The following is a 24,411-nucleotide window of genomic DNA, read 5'->3' as shown; positions in this document are numbered from 1 at the left end:
TTGGGCAGCGTGAAAATATCACACAGATTCGTATACAAAAAAAAAAGAATACACTAAGTAGTACACAAAACAATGGTTCGCAGCAATCAAGATATTTACTACATTCTATCCTAAAGGTGTCTTTGAGTGATAGGGGTGATTTATTTGACTGCTCTGGAATAAAAACTCTTTTTGAGTCTGTTGGATTTGGAAGTCCTGAAGCTTTTACTAGGTGGGGGTGGGACAACAAATAATGTGTCCTGGGTGAGTGGAGTATGTTGCAATGGTGCTGGCTTTCTTTTGGAGTCTGCAGGTGTAAATATCCGTCAGAGGGGGCAGCTTTGATCCATTAATGCATTCCACTGAACTCACCACATGCTGCAGGTTCTTCCTGTTCCACTGAGAGCAGCTGAAGAACCACACAGTGCAGAAATACACCAGGAGGCTCTCTATCACTGACCTGTAGAAGTTTGTGAGCAGCTGGTGAGGGAGGAGGATACAGTTTAACTTCCCGAGGAAATAAAGTCTCTCTTGGGCTCTCCTCACCTGATGTTAGATGTGTGTTCCAGGTGAAAACAGCAGAGATGTGGACACCCACGAACTTGTAGTTCTCGACTCGCTCAACCTCCTCGCCGTCTGTCGAGAGGGGAGTGTGTTAGCTGTGCTTAGATTTTCTGAAGTGCATAATTACTTCTTTCATGAGTCAAAGGTTATATTTAAGACCCCATCATATCAAGAGCTGGACCTCCTTTCTGTAGACCCACTCATTACTATCAGGCCTTCAACAATGGTGTTGTCAGCAAACTTGACTAAGGTGTTGGTGGAGTGAATGCTAAATTAATGACAATTATTTGATACCTGCTCAAAGTTGTTATTTTCAAAATGTGCTTTTAATTTAATAAGAAAGCATCAGTGGAATGCACAATCTGATTTGTTGAATTAGAATGTATGTGTTTAATCAACATACAACAGTTGTTTGGCTTATTTTAAGTGTTTACACACTTAAAATATTATTTGTCTTAAGATTTTATATCAAAACTTTGCAAGTCAGGAATTATTTCGCTTTATAAAAAATATTTGTTGATTTTTATCCTCATTCATACATGTCATCTGACTGACTATCAAGGCAAAACTTGTTTTATGTAATACATGGTAACTAAAAAAAGATCTCTTTGGTCTAATATCTCTGTTATATATTTTTTGTCTTAAGAACCAAATTCTCAGGCAAATTGGCAAAAATTAATAATTAGTAATAGCTTACTGTGAGAAAATTGCAATGTGATTTTTTTTTTCTCCAAATGATGCTAAACACAGTGCAGCACTATGTTCTCCAGCCTGAGTATTTGATACCAAAACACTTGTCTAAAAAACAGACTATCTTGAAGTAATGCTTGCCTTGTAAGGACTACTGTTTTGAAGAACGCCAAAAAAAAGAAGGAAAAAACTAGAATTGATTATCATTTAGCATGCAACTTTTTGGATGTGCTATCCTTTACTGATAGACTATTTTTGTTTATGTTTCTGGGAAGTGTGAGATATTTAGTTGCATTTCGCACTGCTGGTGTTTGAATAGTGACAGGAAATCATTCACACACATGTTACAGTGATTGTGCTGCTCTGATTTTTTTTTTTTCCTGGGATGTGGACATGAATAAATGATGATACAACGAGCCTTTGGGCACTCAACCTGCATCCCACTCAACCTGCTGAGGTCTAAGACACCTTGACAGAAAGACACAGAAGAACTAATCCTGGCTACTGTACAGCTTGTAGTGAATTTGTTAAATCACTATGAGGTATATTCCCTGCTTCTTTTGGTATTTTTTTCCTATTTCTCTGCTCCTTCTGGGACGCATTTTTAAATCCCAGTATTGGTTGTTTTGCATCTTATCACTGATATTTTGTTTTTCAATTTAGTAATTGTGTCTCTTGTTGCTTTAATCTCTATGTATTTGTTTTGTTTGATCTTTTTGTAAGGATTCTGCATCTCTGTTGTATTTTATGCCCGATTGTATGTCTGTTAATTGTGAGACCCGTGACAAGCTTGAATATATAGAGACTTCAACGTATTGGATTTTTTTTTTTTATGATATACCAACAAAAGTAGAACATAATCATGAAGTGGAGGGGAAATAATTAACAACTTGCAAATAAAAAAAATTAAAAATGTGTCATACATATTGATTCAGTCTCCTCGAGTCCATGCTTTGTGTGATTACAAGTCTTTAGGAGTATGTCTTCACCAGCTTTGCACATCTGGAGAAATGATTTCCCATTTTCTCACATATTGGATGGAGTGTCGGAGGACAGCAATTTTCAATTATTGTCACAGATTTCCAGTAAGATTTTGGTCTGAACTTTGACTGGACCGTGATTATGCATAAATATTGCTAGTTTGGTCATGAAATTCTGCCCCAGCCTTTAGTCTTTTGCTTTCTCTGACAGGTTTTGTTCCAGCATTGCTCTGTATTTACTTACATCCATCTTCAAAATCGACTCTGACAAGCTTTTCCATCCCTGAAGAAAAGCATCCCCACAGCATATTACTGCCACTGCCATGTTTGTTGAAGGGACAGATGATTGTTAATTTTCCAACATATTAAGCGTTTTGTCTACAGACAAAAAAGGTTTGTTCTGGTCTTATCTGGTTCTTCCACACATTACATGAGATAAAATCAGGGACTTAGCATTGCTTTCTTTCAACAATGCCTTTCTTCTTGCCACTTTGCCATAAAGTCCAGAATGTAAAACTAAGATTTGTGTCATGCACTTTTTCCTTTTTAGATGATGGACTTAATAATGCTTTGTGGGATATTGAAGTTTAAGATGTTTTTTTTTTTATAATAACTCTGCTTTAGTCTTTTCCACAACTTTATGCCTGACCTGCTGTAATTGTTAGTCTTCAGGAAGCTGTTTGTTATTTAATGTTCTCTAACAAGCCTCAAAGATTCCTGTATTTATATTGAGATAAAATTACACACAGGTAGACTTTATTTACTATGTGAATTGCAGTGGTTATATTAAGGGGTGTCAGAGTAAAGGAGGCTGAACATACAGTACATCACTCTTTTCAGGATTTTATTTGAAGTTGTAGTGTTTGAAAATAATGTTGAATTTTTCTTCCACTTAACAACTGCAGTGCTGTGTAAAAGTAATTGCCCCCTTAACAGACCTCTTCTGTTTTTCCTTTTTTAAATGTTCCAGATCGCCCAATAAATTGTATTATGATGCAAAGTTTGCCTAAGTAAAAACAAAAAGCAGATTTCAAATTTTTTTAATTTAATAATGGGGGAGGGGAAACTATGTAAGCCAACCAGTCCCTATGTGAAAAAAGTATTTGCTAAACCAAAAAACTAGCGTGGAAATTCTTAGCTGCAACAACTGCTACCAAGTGTCCTGCACATCACTGTGAAGCAATCTTTATTTTTCCAGCATGAAGCAGGCATTCTACTTTTTTTTTCTTTTCAGCTTTTCAGAGGTGGGTTTACTGGTGGACTGTGGTGTTATTGACCAGCTGCGTAAACCTGAGCGTGATTGTGCTTGAAGGAGCAATAAGTGAAATTTAATTATTTTTGATAGAAAGAACTAAAAAAACTTTTGCAAAGAACTAAAGGTATCTTTTTAGATGGACTATGGTATGACGTCACACACCACCTATTTTCGTTGTTGTCCAGTTTCCTGTTTACATAGCTGAACCGGCGGCGCGCACATGTACCTTTATGTGAACAGCTTAGCCCCTCCCTGCCAATAAAATGCCACCACCAGAGCAGTGCTCCATAGGCACCAGATGGCAGAGAGCAGGACAAAGTGGTGGCCCAGGTTGCAGCTGGAGCAGAGGTACAGAGAGGCGTATGATCACATCTTGTTTTGGTCTACAGACAGTGTCACACCTAGTGGTGAAATTTTGCTCATTGTTCCTTTAAGGTCATAAACTGATGTCTGAAGAATATTTTCCTTTAGGAGGTTCTAAAGCAGAATTAATGGTTCCATCAATTGGAGTAAGCTCTTCGTGTCCTGAAGCAACTAAGCAGCCTCGGATAATCACACTACTCCTGCCATGGCTGAATTTTGATATGATATTCTTTTACTAAAATGCTGTGTTGATTTTATACCAAATAGAAAAGTAATCGCATCAGTCCACAGAATATTTTTCTAACAATCTTGGGATCATCAACTTATTTTTTCCCAAACGTAGTACTTTGTGTTATTTTTTGGAAGTTATTTTGCCCCATGGCAAGGCATATTTATTTGTATAGCACATTTCAAGGACAAAGCAAAGTTCTTTACATGATGAAAACAAAAGAAAATGAAAATAATAAAAGCAAGTTTAAAAAAAAAAAAACAATAGGAATAAAATGCAGGAAAATTTAAACAAAATAAAACAGGTAAAAAATAGAAACTAAATGCAAATATTAATGATCTTAAAAACTGTTGGACTACAAACTTGAACTAATGATGTTTCAGTAAAACAGTTTAACTAGAACAGTCAAAGGCAATCCTAAACAAATGTGTTTTTAATCTTGATTTAAAAGAACTCAGGCTTTCAGCGCTTTTACAGTTTTGTGGAAGTTTTTTTCCAGATAACTGGAGCATAGGAACTAAATGCTGCTTCTCCGTGTTTGGTTCTGGGTAAGCATAGTAGATTTGAGCCAGAAGCACTATGGTGAAAGCAGTAAGGGTCCACCATAGCCCAATCTGTTGGGCTATGGTGGGCTTTTTGGCATTAAAAGAACAATTCTTATTGCCACGTTACCAGACAGGACACACACACACACACAAAGATTTTAGTTAGAAGACCTTAGTGATCTGGAGGGTTGATACACTGATAACAAGTCTGTGATGTATTTAGGTGCTAAGGCATTCAGTGATTTATAGACTAACAGAAGTATTTTAAAGTCTATTCTCTGAGATACAGTGAGCCAGTGTGAGGACTTCAGAACTGGGGTTATGTGCTCTACTTCGTCTTAATGAGCACATGAGCAGCAGCGTTCTGGATCAGCTGCAGCTGTCTGATCGACTTTTTGGCAGACCTGTGAAGACAGCGTTGAAGCAACCGATTCGACTAAAAATAAATGCATGGATTACTTTTTTCCAGATCCTGCTGAGGCATTAGTCCTTTAATCCTGCAAATGTTCTTCAGGTGATAGAAGGCCGACCTCGTAATTGTCTTTAGATGCTTTTGGAGGTTCAGGCCTGAGTCCATCACTACACCCAGATTGCAGGCCTGATCGGTGGTTACTAGCTGAAGCTGTGTGCTAACTCTTAATCACTCCTCTATTAGTCCAAAAATTATTACTTTAGTTTTCTTTTTATTCATTTGAAGATGGAAGTCTCTTTCTTTCTTCTCTCTTTTTTTTGAATCATGAACACTGACCTTTCACTGAGGCTAGTTAGACCTGTGCTGCTTTGGATGATGCTCTGGGGTCACGTCTGCTAACAGTGTGCTCATGGAGTAATTGTGGTAGGCTGGTCACTCCTAGTAAGGCCCGCCACTGTTAGATGTCTTCTCCATTTGTGCATAATGGCTCTCACTGTGAATTGCTGTAGTTGCAACACCTTGAAAATGTCTTTTGAATCATTTCAGACTGATAGATGTCAGGGACATCAGTGAAATCTTTTCTTGCTTTTCTTTAGAATGTGGCATGATGCATTGCTTTTTGAGATATTTCAGTCTTGTTCGTGCTCCCAGACAGGTGGCATTTAAGTTTTGTTTTTATTCCAGGGTTTTGACAGTAATCAGGCCTGAGTGTAGCAGTGAAAATCCTTTTTAAATGCAGTTAATCACAGCTAATTCATGATTTATCAAAGGGGACAATGATATTTTTACCTACGGCCAGGGTTTCTGGGATAGCTTTTTTTCCTTTAATATAAATTAAATCATAATTTAAAAACTGCTCTATATATATTTGCTCTGTTTTTTTTTTTGTCTAATATAAACATGTTCTTAATGATCTGAAAGGGTCAGGAAATTAGACTTAGACTTAGACAGACTTAGACAACTTTATTTGTTATTTTGTATGCACAGAGTGCGTACAGACCGAAATTTCGTTGCATACAGCTTGTAGTTTGCGGCAAAATTCAATTAGAGTAAAGGGTGCTGCAGTGATTTAAAAGTAAACAATTTAAATGTAGACTATGCAGGAGAAGTCACAGTGTACAGGTGAGTATTTAAAAAAAAAAAAAACATTTTGTGTGCAGTGCAATGCACATACAAATGCAAAAATAGAAGTAATGCTGTATATTGCCTGGGTCTATTTAAACAAAATCCCAACAAAATACATTAAAGCAATGAGAGAAAATGCAAAAAAGCTCAAAAGATAGTCATACTGTTCCAAGTCACCGTGTGTATATTAAATTCAAAACAAGTAACATGAGAAACTGGGATCATCGACAGTCTCAGTATACACAGCAGGCATTCATTTTGCTCTGGATTTTTTTATTCATATTTTTCCAGGATCAAATCAACAATAGAAAAATCAATGCAAGCAGTATATATGACCTAAAAAAACACAAGTGAAAAATCCCTCCAGACATGACAGAAAAGCCTCTACATATAGCACAAAGTCATGACTTTTCCATCACAGTCTGAGCTGAAAATGAGCAGGCTGTGGTGGTGTTCACCTTTTTGCTTGACAGCGTCTGTTTCCACGCTCAGAGTAATGAAGAGGCAGGAGAAGGGAGCATAGCAACGAAATCAGTGCAGTTCCACTTGTGACCTTTTGCTTTTTTGTGACCTGCGACCTTATGAATGACAATTTGTGTGTGACCCTTGTTGTCCGTCAATCACAATGTGGCTGCAAAGCCAACACAAGCGCACACTTGCACACACCCAGAAGGTGTTTGTTATTTGGGAGGTCGACTTTGCTCATTGTCCCTGATAATGGGAGAAATGGAAATACAGAAAACAATTATACCCTTGCATGGTTCCACCCCTCACCTGAGGAAAAGTATTCAAATCTGCCCATGTTACTCTTCCCTTTCCTCTGAAATATTCAGAAGGCAAAGACGGGCTCTTGGAGCATGAAGCATGTTGCACTTGCAGGTTGAAATCACGGGTGAACTTGGAGAGTGGTAATCAGCGTTGCATTGCTTTTGTGTGAAGGTATCCATTGCACCTGCCGGCTCGAAAATACCACACTGATTTGCATTTTTATTTGATTTTAATATATTCTTCAGAGGTGATGATTTCCAAATATAGAGTACCCCGCGTTGTTTGCTCAGTTTGCTAGCAACAAGCATTGCAAGTTAATTCTGTTGAGTAGTGTGTTTTTAATAGATCAAAGAAGGAATCTGGGGCTGTCTTATGCAATTAAGGCGATGCATTAAGAAGAACAAACCCCTGTGGGCTGTTGTTTTCAAATGATGCCCCACTGCTTCCACTGGCGCATTACGATTAATGCTGTGCAGACATGCCCTTTTGTTGAGCGCATCAGACAGCATGCCATATCCTAGCACAACGACTTCAAAATCAGAACATTTGCTAATTTAAACCAAAGGCTGTTGATGTTTTCAGAAACGCAGGTAAAACCACAAATCTCCATGCAACACATGGCTAACAGCAAATATTTCTTAATAACATTCTTTACATTGCATTAAAATTCACTTGTCACTCCATCTAATTGACACTTGTATTAGAAGCTCTCTCTTTAGGAATGTTTATTAGCACTTGTCGATTATTTTACCATGAGCAGACTTTTAACCAGGCAGATACACTGAATACCTGCACAAAACTAACGGATAATTCAGAGTTCAAGGCGGTCAAATTTGTGACGTTCCAATCACCTTATCGATGGAGATGCCCGGTGATTTACAAGAACCAAAAAAGGTTATGTGAGTCTGTGTTAATTATCCAGCAAGAGGTCACCGTGACTCACAAACAGAGACGCTTTGCTGTCTCACACACCGGGCTCGACCAAAACGACGTCAACTTAACCTCCAGTGCCCTTACAAAGACCAGTCTGTAAAATTTAACCTCCAGGTATGACCAGTTTATTTATTGCTTCAATCTCAGCTGGTCCTAATGTAGGAAAGCTCTTTCAAAAATAGTATAAATGTTTTACACACCTTCAAATCATGTTTAATAAATTAAAGGTGACCTATTATGCTTCCTTTAAACATTTAGGATAGGTCTATGGTCTATACTAAACATGTCACTTTTTTTTTTTTTTTTGCTCAAAATCATTCTCAGGTAATGAGATTTCATTTCACCAGTTTCACCTATTAGGAGTTCCTTCATAATGTGCTGTTTTTATACACTTCGATGGACAATGGCACAACTGTACATCTTTGACCCTGAGTCAGACCCAGAAGCAGAAGTCTGGCCTCAGCAAGGATCAGCCCAGTCAAAACAAAATTAATGAATTCACACATACCATAATATCACAGGACAGCTTCCCGTCTGTCTTGACAAGTTCGTGCTCTGCTCTTTTATTTCTTGATTTTTACAGGCAGCCGCCACTCTGGCTTCCTTCAACAGCATGACCAGCTACCAAAACAGCTGTTGTCATGAGCAACATGTTAACGCGCCCTGTCTACCCGGCTACCGTGATAACGCTCTACACACGACATTTTTAGTCATTCATCAAACGCAACAATCATGTCAATATCCAGAGACAGCTTTTTGGACTGGTCATCTAAAACTGTAATATTCTGGGTTCTGTCTTGGTTTATGTTTATTATTTGATCAATTAGTCCTCTCTCCTGCCTCAGGTTCTGTTTTGGGTCCTGTCTTGTCCAGATTCTTATTTAGCTTGTGTACTGTTTTTGTTATCCTGTCCATGTATTAGTTGTGGTTTTCATCATGTGTTCTGTTAGTTTCTGCTTTATTTTCTATCTTAGGTTTGGTCTTTATGTTATTCTGGTTCTGGATTTACCTAGTTTAGATGCTGTTCCCTTCCACTGGTCCTGTCAGCTCCCTCAGTCACGCCCCCATCCTTGATCACTTCCACCTGTTCTGATTAATTAGTTGGTTACTCTGCTCACCTGTTCCTCTGCCTATTTATACCTGATCATCTGTTTTTGAGTTTGCAAGTTTCCTGTTTTTGTTTTGGATCTGCTTAGGTGACTGCTAGGAACCTGGCACTGGATAGTTTTCAGTATACTTGCCTGATTCACCCTAACCATCTCCTTCAATAAATCTTGTTCATCATATTTTTTGTGTCTGGCTGAATACCGGGTTCATCTCATCCGTAAATCATTACAAAAACTGGGACTTTCCCAGAAATTGGGGACGTCTGCTGAGTAACCTTAGGCTATATGTGTTGGCTTGTGCTAAATCAGAAATCATGTACATGCTGAACAGCAATGCAAATTACACAAGAATTAAGTACTGATATCTCTGTCATCTGCAGATTTCAAACAATCAGTTGGGACAGAACTTAGTGGAAGTCTTTTGGTAAATCCTGACGTGTACCATTGGTAGATTTCAAAACAGTCCTACCTTGGTAATGTCAAGGAAGGTTGTCCCTGGCCTGAAGATTGCCTTCAAATATACAATTAAAACATGCATCTCTGTTCTATGTGACTGGGACACTTGTTGCTCATTCCAGTCAACAACAAAACATTTGTCCTTTCCAGCAGCCACTGTGACTGGGTTTGCTAGGTAAGGGGCTGGGCTCAGCTGGGATTGCTAGGTTAGGCAACAGTGCCAGCCAATTGGGACACTTTTGAAATGACATGTTTATAGGCAAGGCAAGGCAAATTTATTCATATAGCACGTTTCAGTACAGAGACAATGCAAAGTGCCCTATAAAAGTCTCTATAGACACCAAAAAAACATTCCGTTATTACAAAAAAACAGCTGTATGGGTGTGTTTTTTTGTGCTTGGGCTGTTTCTAGAAGCAGTAAATACCCTAATAGGAATACAAAAACATGCAAAGAGGTCATTTTCCATAATTTACCTTTAGTCTCTGCTTACTGTACAAGAACCCATTGCAGTTTTAGCCCGCTAAACCTGTACAATTTTATACTGTCAAATCCAGTCAAAATCCTTTAATTTAGCTGCACACCATGAAAGGGAATCTATTTCCATTGACTGGATACACAAAGGAGTAATAAAACCAAACAACTGACAAATGTCATGGTGCCTCCTGCCACCACCCCATGATGTGTCGCTCTGGTCGCAAAGCCTTATTACTGTAGCCATATGAGAAAAACGCTGCTGCTCATACAATTTACCTCTTTCTCTTTTTAAACAGAAGCTACTTTATGACCGAATCCATTGTTCATTCAGAACTGTACTTTAACAAAAGACTGCAGAAACATCTCTCCTGGGATCTCCACGGCAACAATTGTAAATGAAATTTCACGCATCCCTACTTTTGTAATCATAACAATGAACACCCAACTCCGATTAGCATTTATTGCCAGCATGTAAACACTAACATGTGTGGTTCGTACTTGGAAAGACTGAAAAAGATGACAGCCAAACTCATCTGGAATTTAAAAAATACTAGGCAAATATTTGTCCTCTTTGATGAAACTGAAGCAACGGCAACTTGGTTAATATTGAAACAGGAAGAATAAACAGAAAAGGACATGCTTGTTAACACCTCTTTATATTACAAAGGGGAGGCAGATAAAATCTTTACTGGAGAAACATAAATATGAGGATAACAGCAAGGTTGTCCTATATTAGCTTTGATTGGTAAACAAATAATGATTGTTTAATGAATCTCCAGTCAGACCAGTCAGATTCTGAAGTTCAGACCTATTCCCCTCTGAGAAAGATGGGTGAAATTGGACTAACGAAAACCCAGAATTTTAAATTGCTTCTGAACTTTTTCTTGGAAGAGCAAAATACAATTTCAACTCAAGGTCTTTTTTTTTCATTTACAGTCATTTCCAAAGTATTCATAAGACTTTAACCTCGACCAAAACAAAAAAGTGTCAAATTCTGAGGTGAAAGAAATGGAAATATGGTTTTCAAAAAGTTTATAGGTTTAACAGTTTTAAAAAAAGATCAAGATTGCAGCATGCATTTTATTCAGTCCAGTTTACTTTGATATTCTAAAAAACAGTTTAAACAATAATCCTCCAAAGTTCCTTGATAAGTAAATAATGTCGGCCCCTGTGTACGTTAATATCATGTTGCTCTACGAAGCCCTGAACAATTTGTTTGAGAAAGTGAATGAACAAGCAACACCATCAAGATCAAGTAACAATAAATAGTCAGGAATAAAGTTGTGGAGAGGTTTAAAGCAGGGTTAGGTTATAGGAAATGCCTCAATCTTTATGGTCAAGTGACCTGAGTAAAGCCATTTTTGAAAGAAGGTGATTAGGTGTCCTGGTAGCAGTTTGCCATAAGCCTTGTAGAAGAAAGACGGCAACCGGGTGGAAGACAGAGCTCTGGTCTAAGGACGCCAAAATTGAACATTTTGCCTACACTCAAAAGGCTAAAAAAACCAACAAAGAACATCACCCTTAACACTTCCTTCCCACTGTGAAACATAGTGGTGTCAGCATCATGCTGTGGGAATGCTATTCTGGAGCAGTGGCAAGAAATCTTGTTCAATTTATTTGGGATAATTGAAGGCAATCCTAGATGAAAACCTGTTTAAGGTTGCAAAAGACCCTTGGATGAAGTTTCACTTTCCGACAGAACACCAAATGACCCGAAGCATACAGCAGAGCCTCAGTGAAATGGCTTGGATTAAGGCATGTCCCGTCTTTTGGTCAACTCTAGACCAAAGTCCAACAGAGAATCTGTTCAAAGACCTTAAAATATGGCGTCATGCTCCCCACCCAATATGACTGATACTGAGCTATTTTGGAAAGAAGAATGGGGAAAGTGTTCCATATCTAGATGAACAAAACCAGCAGAAGCATAGTGAAAAATGACTCACAGCATTATAAGACATGACATGTGCTTCTACAAAATATTAACTCAAGAGGTGGAATGGAAATGCATGCAGCACTTGATGATTGTTTTGTAAAAATATTAAAACCATGTCTGTCAGGGGTTATGAATACTATTGTAGGGCACTATAATTATTTTTCCACAAGCCTTTCTTATCTACTGGTTTAATGTTTGAACCGTTCCAAATAATTTGTAATAAACCAAGTGGCGTCTTTTACACTGTACGACTGACCTTCCTGTCAATGTATTTTAGAGTTTATATAACTGATAACAAGCTGGAGGCTAAGGGTTCTAATATGGTCTCTTTGTGTAAATCTCAATCAGATTGTATCAGAGCATCATTCGTGGAATGCCTCCAGTAAATACACCCGCAGTTCCAGGTCTTTATCAGATCATCTGCAGTGATTTGGTACAGTTTACTTGTTAAATACAGCTGGGTTTCACTTAAGGCTGAGTGCAGAGATGAATTTTTGCTTAAGAGAAACCGCTCTGCATCAAGAGGACCTTGCAAACTAAAATATTCAAATGTCGTAAAGTGATATGCAAATCCAGGCATGACGCATTTCACAAACCCACAGCTCATTGTCAAACATAACTTCAAATCACTTTGCTGGCAATATACCAGATACTTTCCCCCTCTCAGCACTCCTGCTCTCTGCAGCCTCCTTGATCTTGTGTCACGCTGACGGGTGTAATTGTCAGACGGTCCTTTACCGCACAACTCTCATCTGTGGAGAGCCTGAGAGCGGTGGGTGGGAGAGGCCGGCGGTTGTGGTTGGGTCGCGTCTGTTTGGTCCAGGCCTCTGATCCTTCAGGACACAACTAGCAGTTTGGTGATAATTGTGTGGAGGCTCCAGTGTTAATATCTCTAATAACCCCAAAGCAGACCTTTCCTTCTGTCAATACGTTATTTTATTTTTCTGCTCTCTATTCTTCATCATTTTACTACCAGCGTGCAACAGGGCTCTTTCTGAGTGAGGAGCACAGAACTAATTTATCTGGTTTATGGCAAGAGTACATATTCACAGTTATTTTTCTCCACAATCCAAACCGGTCACCGATTATATTAGAAATATTGCTCATATGCCTTGTAAGGTTCTCAACATGATCAGCTTTATTTTTCCTGAAAAGCTTAATCACAATGCCAGTTCCATAAATTCACCTAAAACTGTGTGTTTTCATATGATCTCACAGTTTAAATAATATGTATTTATCTTTTATTTTATATAAAATGTATTCTTATTTTTTTCAACTGTAAACCATCACTATATGAGCTGCTACTTATCTATCAGATCAACTCATATGAAACTCTCTTCTTTTTGCAAGACGCTTTTGAAGTCCCAACCTTTAAGTTGTAACCCAGTAAAAGATTTTGTTTTAAAGCTGACAGGTAAAATGGTAAATGGCTTGTATATCATTTTAACCAGTCAGACAACCCCAAAGCAATTTACATTACTATCAGTCATTCACCCATTCACACCCTGACGGGGATGAGCTATGTTTGTAGCCACAGCTGCCCTGGGGTAGACTGACAGAGTTGAGGCTGACATACATTGGCACCACCGGGCCCTCTGATCACCAGCAACAGACAATGCAGGTGAGGTGTCTTGCTCAAGGATACAACAACTGAGATGGTCGGAGCGGGGGATCGAACCGGCAACCTGGCAACTGCGGGACAAACCCCATAACTCTTGCACCACTGTTGCAGAAAACATCTGTCTTGTAATGATATTTAAAGCAATACATCTTAGAAACATGCTTTTGTTTTGAGGTTACAATGAGATAAATGAGTGGAAAAAAAAACTTTTATTCAGGGTAATTTTCGCAAAAGAAAATGTGATTTTCCGTTTCATAAGATTGTATTTGTGAAGTTTGTATGCATACTTCTACAAGGCACTGTGGTCATTTGTTAAAAGGGATGTTATTTACCTAACATAATTCAACGTTTTGTCTGTTTTTGTCCTCCTCAGAGGGCGGCACGTGTGAAGTAATAGCTGCTCACAGATGTTGTAACAAGAACAGAATCGAGGAGCGGTCGCAGACGGTGAAGTGCTCCTGTCTGCCCGGGAAGGTAGCCGGAACCACAAGAAATAGACCCTCATGTGTGGACGGTTAGTATTTCACGAACAAAGGGCAACACTGAGCGATCAGCTTATCTCGGAGTCCTGTTTTGTGGTTGTAGAATGAAAGAAAAAGCTTAGGTGTTGGTGCTTTCTACAGTGCAAGGATTATTGTATTCCATCAAATGTGATGCCTTGTACAAAAAAAACCTGACATGTTTTGTAAAAGATTCCGAGGCTTTCTCACATCGCCTAAAATACGGAGTCAACCATGCTGTGCCGTATCTCAAGCAAGACAACATTAGAGATAATGTCCCATCCACATGTTGCAGACAGACTAACAGAAGGTTTCTAAAAGTGGGAGCTTTGCTCCAAGTCGAGACAAACACAGCAGCTGAATTTAGCATACCTGAGGGAAAAGGTAAGAAATACAAAGCAGCATAATGCAAAGAGATTCAGGCAAAATACATGCTGTTTACATATATTGGTAGGTATTTCATAACGGTTACATGTGTATTTTGACAAATATCTGCAATACAGCCTCAATCTTTCGCAGGAAATGGATTTGGTGCATGGGTATAACACAACTTAAAAAACATATTTGCTCCAGGAAATCTCTCACCTGCAGCTTTTATCTTAAATCCTTTTGCAAATATTACAGCAATCTCTGAGCAGACCGCGGGAATTTGAGGTCTCTCGATGTCAGCTCTGACAGATTCTTTCCTTCGGTCTCACATTACAAACCATTTACTGTCTACTTACCCTGTATTTAAAGCAATTTTCTCTTCTGATGGAGAGTGTGCGGTGTGCATTAAAGTCAAGTCTGAGTCACACCTCCCAGTCCTCTCTTCTAAAAGAAAAGCCAAAGTCCCCCTCCCCTGCATTTAGGTCTAATTGCATGCAAAGAAGAAAGAGTGTCACAGAATGTATACATTTCTTTCAATTTGTTGCTTATGTTTTTTGTTGTTTCTAGCAAAATGTCACCCTTATGATTCAGAAATGTTATATATTGAACATTATCTACTTTAACTAAAGGTCAAACGTTCTAGCCTGATAAATTGGATCAAGGATGCTTAAATGTCATATATCATTAAATTTGTGTGCCTGGGCTTTAAAACCAGGTTCAGAATGAAAAATAATATCAAGGCTTATGTAAGGTTGTAAAAAGTGATAAAATGTCTCAAATTTATTTCTGGCTAAGGCCGTTAAAAGCATTAAATACACTCAGATTTTCCACAACAAGTCTTAAATTACATTTGATTACATCTTACTGTTGCTGAATGTTATAGTTCTGGCTGATGGGATATGGTGTTATCGCACGGTGTAAAACCCCTGTGATCCTTCTCAGAAAAGTTTAATTTTCAATTACCAACATAACTAAAAAATGCCTACAACTGAAGTCTAGTGAAAATTTACAAATTTCTAAACATTAAACATTATACAAATTATTGTGGTAACATACCCAAGTTATTTTTCATGGTTCATGTACGTCTTAGATTTAAATAATAAGGTAATTTTTAAGGTCTCAAAAAAATCTTAAATGTTGCTCACTGGAACTTGCAGAAACCCAAAATATTATCTGCTTTAAATGCTTAGTTTCCCAAGCAGAAGATACATTACACTGGTCATATAATTGTGTCATAGAATATTAAAGACTATTTACTGGGCTAGTATCATTCCAGAGCACAGAAATATGAACAAAATCCAAAATTTAAAGAGGTAACTCCTGGCAGACTTGAAATGGAGTTACCCAGTCAGACTTTGTGCTCATCTATTTTTTAGGTGCTGGATTTGGTTTGCTCTCATTTAAAGTTAAACATGCCCACACTGCTGATTCTCTTGTCTGTAGCATCCATAGTAATTGGGAAGTGGTGGTGTGAGATGGAGCCTTGCCTGGAGGGGGAGGAATGCAAGACGCTTCCTGACAACTCAGGCTGGATGTGCTACGCCGGAAACAAGATCAAAACCACAAGGGTAAGTTAACCTGCCAGAAGTGAGAGAAATTATAAATCATTTGCACTCACAGCTTTCATACCTCTTTAGGACTCGTTTTATTGTTGAACATACAACAGGATTAGTCAAGTAAACTAGACTTCAAACATAGTTTACCTTTAAACTAAAATCAGTCAAACTTGCTATATACACTTGTATCTCTATAAATTAGACTAACGTTAAAAAGTAACATATTTCACATATATGTGAAATGTTTTTTTTTTAATACTTTATACATTAAATGTTTTTATAAAAGAAATGTTAGCCTACAGAAAAAGTATGTCCATATGCTGTACATAATGCATCCCCAATATGTGGTCAGGGCTCCTTTTGCATGAATTACTACATCAATGGAGAGCTGCATAGGAGCAATCAACCTGTGGCAATGCTGAGCAGTTAAGCGAGCTCAGATTGTTTTAATACCGGCCTTCAGTCCATCGGCATTGGTGGCTTTGATTTCTTGCATCTTGCTCCTAACAAGGAAGGTGAGCTCGCTGGACAATTAAGCAGAGTGAAGTACTAGTACTAGGTGTAAGCTTGGACAGGTACCAAGTCCTGCAGGGAAATTAAATCAGATTTGATACAACAAAGTGGAATGAACAACAGCAGATGAAAGGACCCCTTAAATCATCGTTAACTGTGGAAATGTCACACTGGACCTCAAGCAACTTGGTTTCCGTGCCTCTTCACTCACCCTCCACATTCTGGGACCTTGGTTTCCAAAATGAAATGGAAAATTTACTCTCATTGGAGAAAAAAAAGGGCCTTAAACCACTGGGCAGTCCGGTTTCTCCCTAAACTAAGTGAGTTGCCTCTTACATTGTCTCCCCTTCAGGGGGGACTTAATGGGAGGAATGTGACAGTTGTAAGCCATGTCCTTGACACTGTGTGTTGTAGCTTTTGAAGCTCCAACTCGAGCTGCATTCCACATCTCCCCAAGACTCTTGCATGGGCTGTGCATAACTTCTTCTCAAGGCTGTAGTTATTCTAATTGTTTATCCCAATTTTACTATCGCACCTTTGCTTTCTACTAAGCTACAGATGATTACTCTGTGAAATTACTGTGACATTCTTTAGCATTTACCTTTTCTGGCTTACACTCAGCAGTCTTTCCCATTATTTTGTAAGCCACAAAATAGCATTTTTGAAATAAACTTTTTTTTATTATTTTAGATGATATTTCGAATTATCTAAGAAGCTAAAATGTGTTGTTTTATTAATTAAACATTAAGCCTTTCACTGTAAAAAGAGAAAACTTAAATGAATTGCTTCAAATGGTAACCAGTTATAGAACTGGTTTTATCCGCCTTATTTTATTTAGTTTACAAGTTGTCAAGTTAAACCACTTTAAATAAATAAAGTCAGGTAAACCTAATTCAATTAGTTGTTACCAATTAAAGCAAATAATTTAAGGTGCTTCAACATTCTCTTTTAGAGTGTAATTACCAAAGTCTATATGTGAGTATCACGTTTTGAATTAAAGTTCTGAAATTATCTAACTTTTCTATGAACGTCTCATTTATTGAGAGTTACTTGGTTGTCACCTCCAACACATATTGGTTTGCCAATTTGTTTATATGTGTTTTACAAGAATACTCTAAAAAATAATAATAATAAATTAATTGCTTCAGTTGGTAACAAGTAATTGAATTAAGTGGATCCAACTTAATTTATTTAGTTTCTAAGTTGTCAAGTTAAGCCACTGTAAATATAATGTGCAGAACGGAAAGTGTTATACATTATCAATCTGGCTGGCCAGGATGCCACTGTTTGGATTGCAGGATAATGTGGTAGACTGGAAACAGTTTATCATCAAAGAGTGGAAGAAATTATTTTTAACCAGGTGGTTATTTTAAAAACGGCAATAACATATGTTAAGAAGCTGGAAATTATAAGATTTAGTTCTGACTGTTTCTTGTCGGGATGTGCAGAACTGCTGCATGGCACGCCATTAAAGGTAACATTAGCTTGCTGACTGTAGCTCCTGATTGCAGATTATTTAAAAGGTTTAAAATACTACTTCATATTCAGAAGACATAGTCAACCCAGTGCGACCAGTGAGCCTCACTATCATCAATACAGCCTATCCCATCACATCATTCCAATCAAGATCAAAGGGAACTTACAATAAAACTAACACTACTGTGCACCAAGAAAGGGAGAACTATTCAGTAAGGTGTTTTGATCTGTTCTATATAATACATTCGGTTTGCATATGTTCAGAAGCTGCTTGCACTCCCGTCGTACTGGGATGTAATGTAACTCATCAAGGCCATGCAAGCAGAATAAGGCATTTATAAGCAATATGTACGGAAACTAATCAGATAGAAAACTCCAAAAATGAGCTACGTACATTTGCACCATCACCTTTTGTTTCAGTTTCACCATCCATAACGACTAGCGGATCATCAGTCAAACAAGTCAAACTCAAACAAGTAAGATTAAACTGTCTGTGGCTCAAACGCTCCTACTGTCTCATACTGAATTCGTTCTGCTTCAGCTAAGACGAGTTTCTCAGGGAAAAACCTAGAACAAACTGGATAAAAATGCTTTAGAATCTACTTAGGTATCTGACAAAAGCTGACTGTGTACCACAGTAGTTACCAAACTCAACTTATCAACTTGACCTGAATGAACACAATGTGGACAAAGTTGTTTTTTGTTTTTTGCAATTTTAGTTCACACCATATTATCTAGCAGTATTTTAAAAGAAAAAAACAAATCTGACTAGATTGATAAAAGGATTCTCTGTCTTTTCCATGCAAAATTAGGAGGCAGATGAATCTCATGAGAAACTCATTTTATTCAGATAAAGAATAAGTTAATAATGTGACAATATAGACACATGATGGCATTCCATGCTGATTATTCTTCCATGTTTAGCTTCAGGATTGACTGATGTACAAAAGCAGTTTTTCAGCTTGTTAAACTCTGCAACCCTGGATCTTTGACCTGATGGTAACAGCATGTAGTCATGATTCAGAGAGCAGTGTCGGGGTTAGAGGCACTAAATTGATGTAAGATAGCCACCAGAGCTTGGTATGGTTTTGTTCAAAGGTGGAAGAGACCATCACAGCTGTTTAGTGGCAACCAAAGAGATGTACACTTGAATCAGATGTGATGAACATTTTTTTGCAATTAAAGCTCTGAGATGCAGAGAATGTTTTAGGTGTTTTGGGGTTTTAATCCAACTCTCTGTCTGTCTGAAAGATCCTACAGGTTTATCCTGAACAGAAAAAAAGCCTCAATTCATATATAAGAAAAAAGACAGAGACAACCAAAATAGGAAAGGACGTTATATTCTTAGTAAAGACTAAGACGTTCAGCAGTTGATCCAAAGTTCCTGACCAATTTGACCGAAACAAATCATCAGGGGAACATTCATGGTGTTCCAAAAGAGGTCATTATTCTCCTGAGGGAAGTCCTTTGTCAGACAGGCATAGTAACATTTTACTTCATTCTTTTAAAAAAGACCCAGTCATTACGGCACAGATAAGGGGGCTCAATAAAGAGGGAGGCAAGCTGCTTCATCTCCCCATACCCAGCCGCTGCAGTGTGATGCCCCTCGCCAACCTGACCACCATGAAGCTTCATTTTCCTCTAAGAGAAAAAGCTCTACAGATCATAACAGCTTTCTTCCATGTGCCTCATAAAAAAAATTATCTCAAGTAGGATTTGCTTGCGATGCCAATGACAATGGAAGCCATTAGGACCTAGCCTCGTGAGACCATCCTGATCTCGCGAGCTTTCAAGGTTTCACTCGCAGATCAGTCTGGCTACTCTCCGTTAAAGAAAATTTGGAGCCGTTCACCAAACGAACGTCCAATCAGTGTTGGCTTTGAGGCGGGTTGAGGTGTGACGCAACGGGAAGCGCGACAGTTCAGTCTAAAGAACATGGCGGCTTCAGCCGATGAAACTAGCGTTAGCGTGGCTATCGAGCAAGTTTTATCGGAATTACAGAGTATTTCTTTGCTGAGCTAACGAGCCTTTACCTGCAGCAGCAAGAGTAGCTTGGCTTGTGGTTGTGGTTGTGAATCTGATTGGTTTATTTGGCCCGTCTATCACCAACATAGGCCAATCAGCTAACCAGTATTTTCGCCCCTTCCCAAAATTACTTCAACAGAAGGTTTCCAGATGGATATGCGGAGCAAATCCATCTGGCGGAGTCAGGTAAATTAGGACCACCCTGATTATATTTTTCTTCTGGTCAGAGAACAAGCTTTTCCTCCACCGTTCACTGCCCTGTGTTTGCTATTGCTACACCCAGTCTAACTGGGCAGGCTCTTGTCGTGGGAGAAAAAGTGGCTTTTGTTCTCTAAGCCCTTGTGGTTACTGGGCTGTAGTCAGCTTCAGCGAAAGCCTTCATTTGGAAGGAGGATCTGCCTGTGTCTTCATGGATAGCCCACTACATCCTCCAGCACAGTGCAGGTGAAATTTGTTAGGGTGTAGCATATGACATTTTTATGCCGACCGCCTCAGGATCTTACAGGAAATTCAAAATGAATGTCTTACTGTGTCCAAGGCCTTGTGTGTGTGTGTCTGCATTTCAAAAATCCTGCCACGTTCAAGGACAGAAAGCTTTTTTTGCCTTTCCCCTCAGTGGGTCATGAAAGTGTAAAAACCTGATAGAAAATGACATAAAAGCCAAATTTTTGTGCGCAATTTGACTCTTTACAGCAAGAGGTCTTAAACATTTGATCAGCTGATGGACAGCTTGTTTGAGTTTAAATCCGACTTTTTTTTCTCTCCCCTCTCTGTTCCTCGTGTTTCTTCTTTTTGTATTTCGGAGGCTCTTCTCACAAGACAGCCTGCTCTTTTGATTTTGACCGAGAGTGCAACAAATATATATATATATATATAAAAAAAGAAAAAGAACAACCTGAAAATGATGAAATTCAGCAGGCGTTCTCGAGTTGAAAAATATTCACAGAAATAATGACGGGGCCGGAGCACTCGCTTGCCTAATACGTGCGCGTGCAATGCAGAGCGGAGCAGAGGGAGACAAATGCACAGCAATGTGAAGCTGGCTGTGGAATAACAAAACAGCAGTTATTGCTGCTGAATTTCACTGCAAATTGACTTGTTAACAACATAGCCTAACCTTCTATTTCTGCCTTCCATTTTTTATTTTTATTTTTTTCGTCAGAACACTCAGCCATACACAACGTCGACGTATTAACATTTGGTTGGAGAGGATGCAAGGGAATACCTCTGGTTCAAAGGTCAGTCTTTTTCCCCATGCTGAAGCACCACTGTAGTAATTTATTTCTCTCATCTAATTGCTCAGCTCTGCAAAGGGCAAACAGTCGTTTTATGCTAACTTCTGTGATATTCACACTTTTTTTTCATCCTATTTTAGCACTGTCATTGGACCAATTATCACAAGAGACAATGAATCTATTGTTGCTTCAAGAAATGTGAACACTTTCAAATCAGAGTGTCAAAAAGATGTAGAATACATAAAGCACATCTTGCTTGAGGCTCCTGAAAATACCGACGCTCCAGGCAGCCTGAGAGGAACTTCATCACAACCCTCTAATGAATCTATTTTAATCTTTTTTTTTTTTTTTTTTTGCAACTTTGACATGGAAGACGGCTGTCTCTGCATTTGGAGAAATATTTTGGGAGTGACTGCTTAGTGAGACGGATGTCTGCGGCAAAATACCCATAACAGCAGAGAAAGATATCAAAGGACATGGAAGGAGTAAATGTAGAACTTGACAGCCCTCAGGACTTTTTTTTCTCTTTTTTTTAATATTGTGGAGTGTAAAATATTGTGCATAAATTGTTTGTCTTTTCCAGTGTACATGAAAACTTAATTTGTGCAGTTGGTAAATCTTCCCTCTTTCTCTTACAGGAAAAATCCAAAACAGCCAAAGGTTGATGAAACCGAGTATATGATGTGAAAATGAAACAAATGCATTCTGAAAGAGATGTTTGTTTGTCTTGACACATTTTACCATTAGTGTGTGGGCTACTTGTATGCCTTTCATCACCTCCTAAATGGCTTTACAAATTGAACTAGCGACCATTTGCCCTGGAACTGATGAACCCAACAGAGATGTGCAATCAGTGGGTTGTTTTCAATACTTGAAATGCCTTATTTATGTTAAATGGTTCAACTGATGATTCTGTACATATGAAACCATTTATTGATACATGCTGAAAACCATTAAAATTGTTGTTCCTGTAACTTACCTGAACATGTCGTTTTTACTTTCACTCAAGACAATCTGAATACTCAGGCACTAGATAGATAGATAGATAGATAGATAGATAGATAGATAGATAGATAGATAGATAGATAGATAGATAGATAGATAGATAGATAGATAGATAGATAGATAGATAGATAGATAGATAGATAGATAGATAGATAGATAGATAGATAGATAGATAGATAGCAGGACTGCTGCTAATAATGTTTTTTTATAATCAATCTGTCAACTCATTTGTAAATTAACTGATTAATCTAAACAGCCAACAAAAAATTTAGGGACCTCCTACTTCATAGTATTATCTCTAACCATTTTACACTGACATTTATTTGAGGTATTGGTTAAAATATTCCACTAAAACATGGGACATTACTTTAAGAAACTGATTCAACATCACTTTTTGCCAGTTTCTCGTATGCAAAGGTACAAAAATATATGACTTCATGAGCCTGTTTGCATCATTAGTCCTGCAGCTGACATCTGCATACATCAATTTATCAGTAAAAAGCTAAATGTAAATTAACTAAAAACATCAACCAAATAATGTAGTGTGTTTTGTGTTTTTGGTCTTGTGACAATATGCTAATAACTGAGATATAGTATATTTTTTCCTTTTTTCATTTAGCTTTTTTTAGCCGAAAACATTGAACAAAAATGGTTTTCTGGTAGTGATGGGAGCATATTTTAAATCAATCAGTGTTGTGTTTGCTAACCATATTAGGAGCGATGCAAAAAGTAAAACTATACAAAACTTTAAGTTGGACATATCAGTTCTTATTGTGCAACTAAAAGTAAGTTAGATGAGTAAATATTTTAATTTCTCTGATTATTTGCAAGCACAGATCCTATCTATACATTTTAAAGGTTGCCCCTGAACATTTTTCAGAAACATCTGGTCCTCCCTATAAAGAATCATACATTAAGACCAAAAACAAGTATTTTCAAGTGTTTGTCAGCCATAAAAAAATTTTTAAAAAAAATTAATAAATAAATGAAAAATGCATGGGATTTTTCTGGTCAAAATAAATTGTTACAAGAACCAAAATGTCTAGTTTCATGTACTTGAATACATTGTGATAACATTTTAGTTTTTCCTCATAAAGCATGAAAACATAATGTATCCTGACATCTGCCGCAGGGCTGATGGCTGTTCATACAACAGCTGTTGAAAAATTAAGTCTTTTTCATTTGCAAACACAGCTATCTGTGAGGGTTGGTGATATGATGTTTTTTTATAAAGAGTATCCTATTTCCTAGTGGAAAATTTTAATCACTACATACTGTAAGTCCCAGTGGAAAACAGGAGTAACCTTGAAAAACGAAATTCTGTCTAATCCTAAAACAGCACATTGTAATGTACTTTTATATCACTGTCCTCAACAATCAAAAGAAAAAGAAAAAAAGTCATACACTATGTTTTGCTGTCTGTATATTGAAACAACTAGCAACAGCTACAGTAATGAATGTCCCATTATGTAGTGGATTGTTTGACCCACTGCCCCTTTCTGCTTTCAAATGAAGCACTAAGAGAGGAAATGTAGGAACAGGACCAGAAATGACGGTAAGAAATGAAATCCAGCCAATCTGGGGGAGAAAAAAAAGATTCTTTTTGCTCTCCACGTTCATGCAATTACCTCATAAATAGCAGGCATATCGAAGAATATCAAATCTTTCAATCCAGCCCCAGCAAGACATAAATCAAGCGTACTTTCAAAAATCCCAAATTATTGCGTTTAGTTATCAACAGTTTAAAAACTCATTAGCCCAACGCACTTGTGCATTTGAGCTAGAAGCACATTCATTATTTGGTGTCGCTCTGCATATTTCAAAAGACTTTTAGAAATATCCCACACACAGATGAATGGGTATCAGAACTTGCTGTTGTAAGGGCAGAACACCGCAGGATACTGACCGAGTCTTTTAAAGCCCCTCAGGAATTATTCCCAGAGGAGCTGCCAGTGTTGTGTATAGTGTCATCTATTTCTGGAAAGTTAAAACTCTTTTTTGTAGGATATTACCAAAGTAGAATAAGTTGACATTAATGATTTTAGATTTATCTGCTTTTTTCTTAACCTAAAAATAATTTTGTGTCTGCCAACTTTAAGCGTGATCCGCCAGCCACAACAGTTTTGAGTAAAAGAAAAAAAAAAAAAAAAAAAAAATAAAAAAAAAAACTAACAAAAAACAATTGCATCAGCCTCGGGTCGCTTCTAGACAGTAAAAGTACTGTGCCTTGCAAACATATTAATTTCCCTTAAAATTTGCAAGATTTAGTCATGTTATAATGTTTGGGTTTTCTGTGAT

At 37.8% G+C, this 24,411-nt stretch overlaps 1 protein-coding gene across 2 annotated transcripts in view; it reads left to right on the top strand.

The window, feature by feature from the left end:
• LOC105928557 (chemokine-like protein TAFA-1) overlaps nucleotides 1-22,082 on the top strand; it is a 64,679-nt gene extending 42,597 nt beyond the window's left edge. For both annotated transcript variants that reach the window (XM_012865862.3, XM_012865863.3), the window contains exons 3-6: nucleotides 13,808-13,948; nucleotides 15,747-15,871; nucleotides 21,036-21,111; nucleotides 21,249-22,082. In XM_012865862.3, the coding sequence (XP_012721316.2) occupies nucleotides 13,808-13,948; nucleotides 15,747-15,871; nucleotides 21,036-21,068 (299 nt within the window). In that variant the 3' untranslated portion in view covers nucleotides 21,069-21,111; nucleotides 21,249-22,082. The remainder of the gene's footprint in view (nucleotides 1-13,807; nucleotides 13,949-15,746; nucleotides 15,872-21,035; nucleotides 21,112-21,248) is intronic.
• The last annotated feature ends 2,329 nt before the right edge of the window (nucleotides 22,083-24,411 follow it).

This window comes from Fundulus heteroclitus, chromosome 1, assembly GCF_011125445.2.
Source record: "Fundulus heteroclitus isolate FHET01 chromosome 1, MU-UCD_Fhet_4.1, whole genome shotgun sequence".
Taxonomy (NCBI): Eukaryota; Metazoa; Chordata; class Actinopteri; order Cyprinodontiformes; family Fundulidae; genus Fundulus; species Fundulus heteroclitus.
The sequence above is the reverse complement of the archived record's forward strand: the minus strand, read 5'-3'. Positions and strand labels throughout refer to the sequence as shown.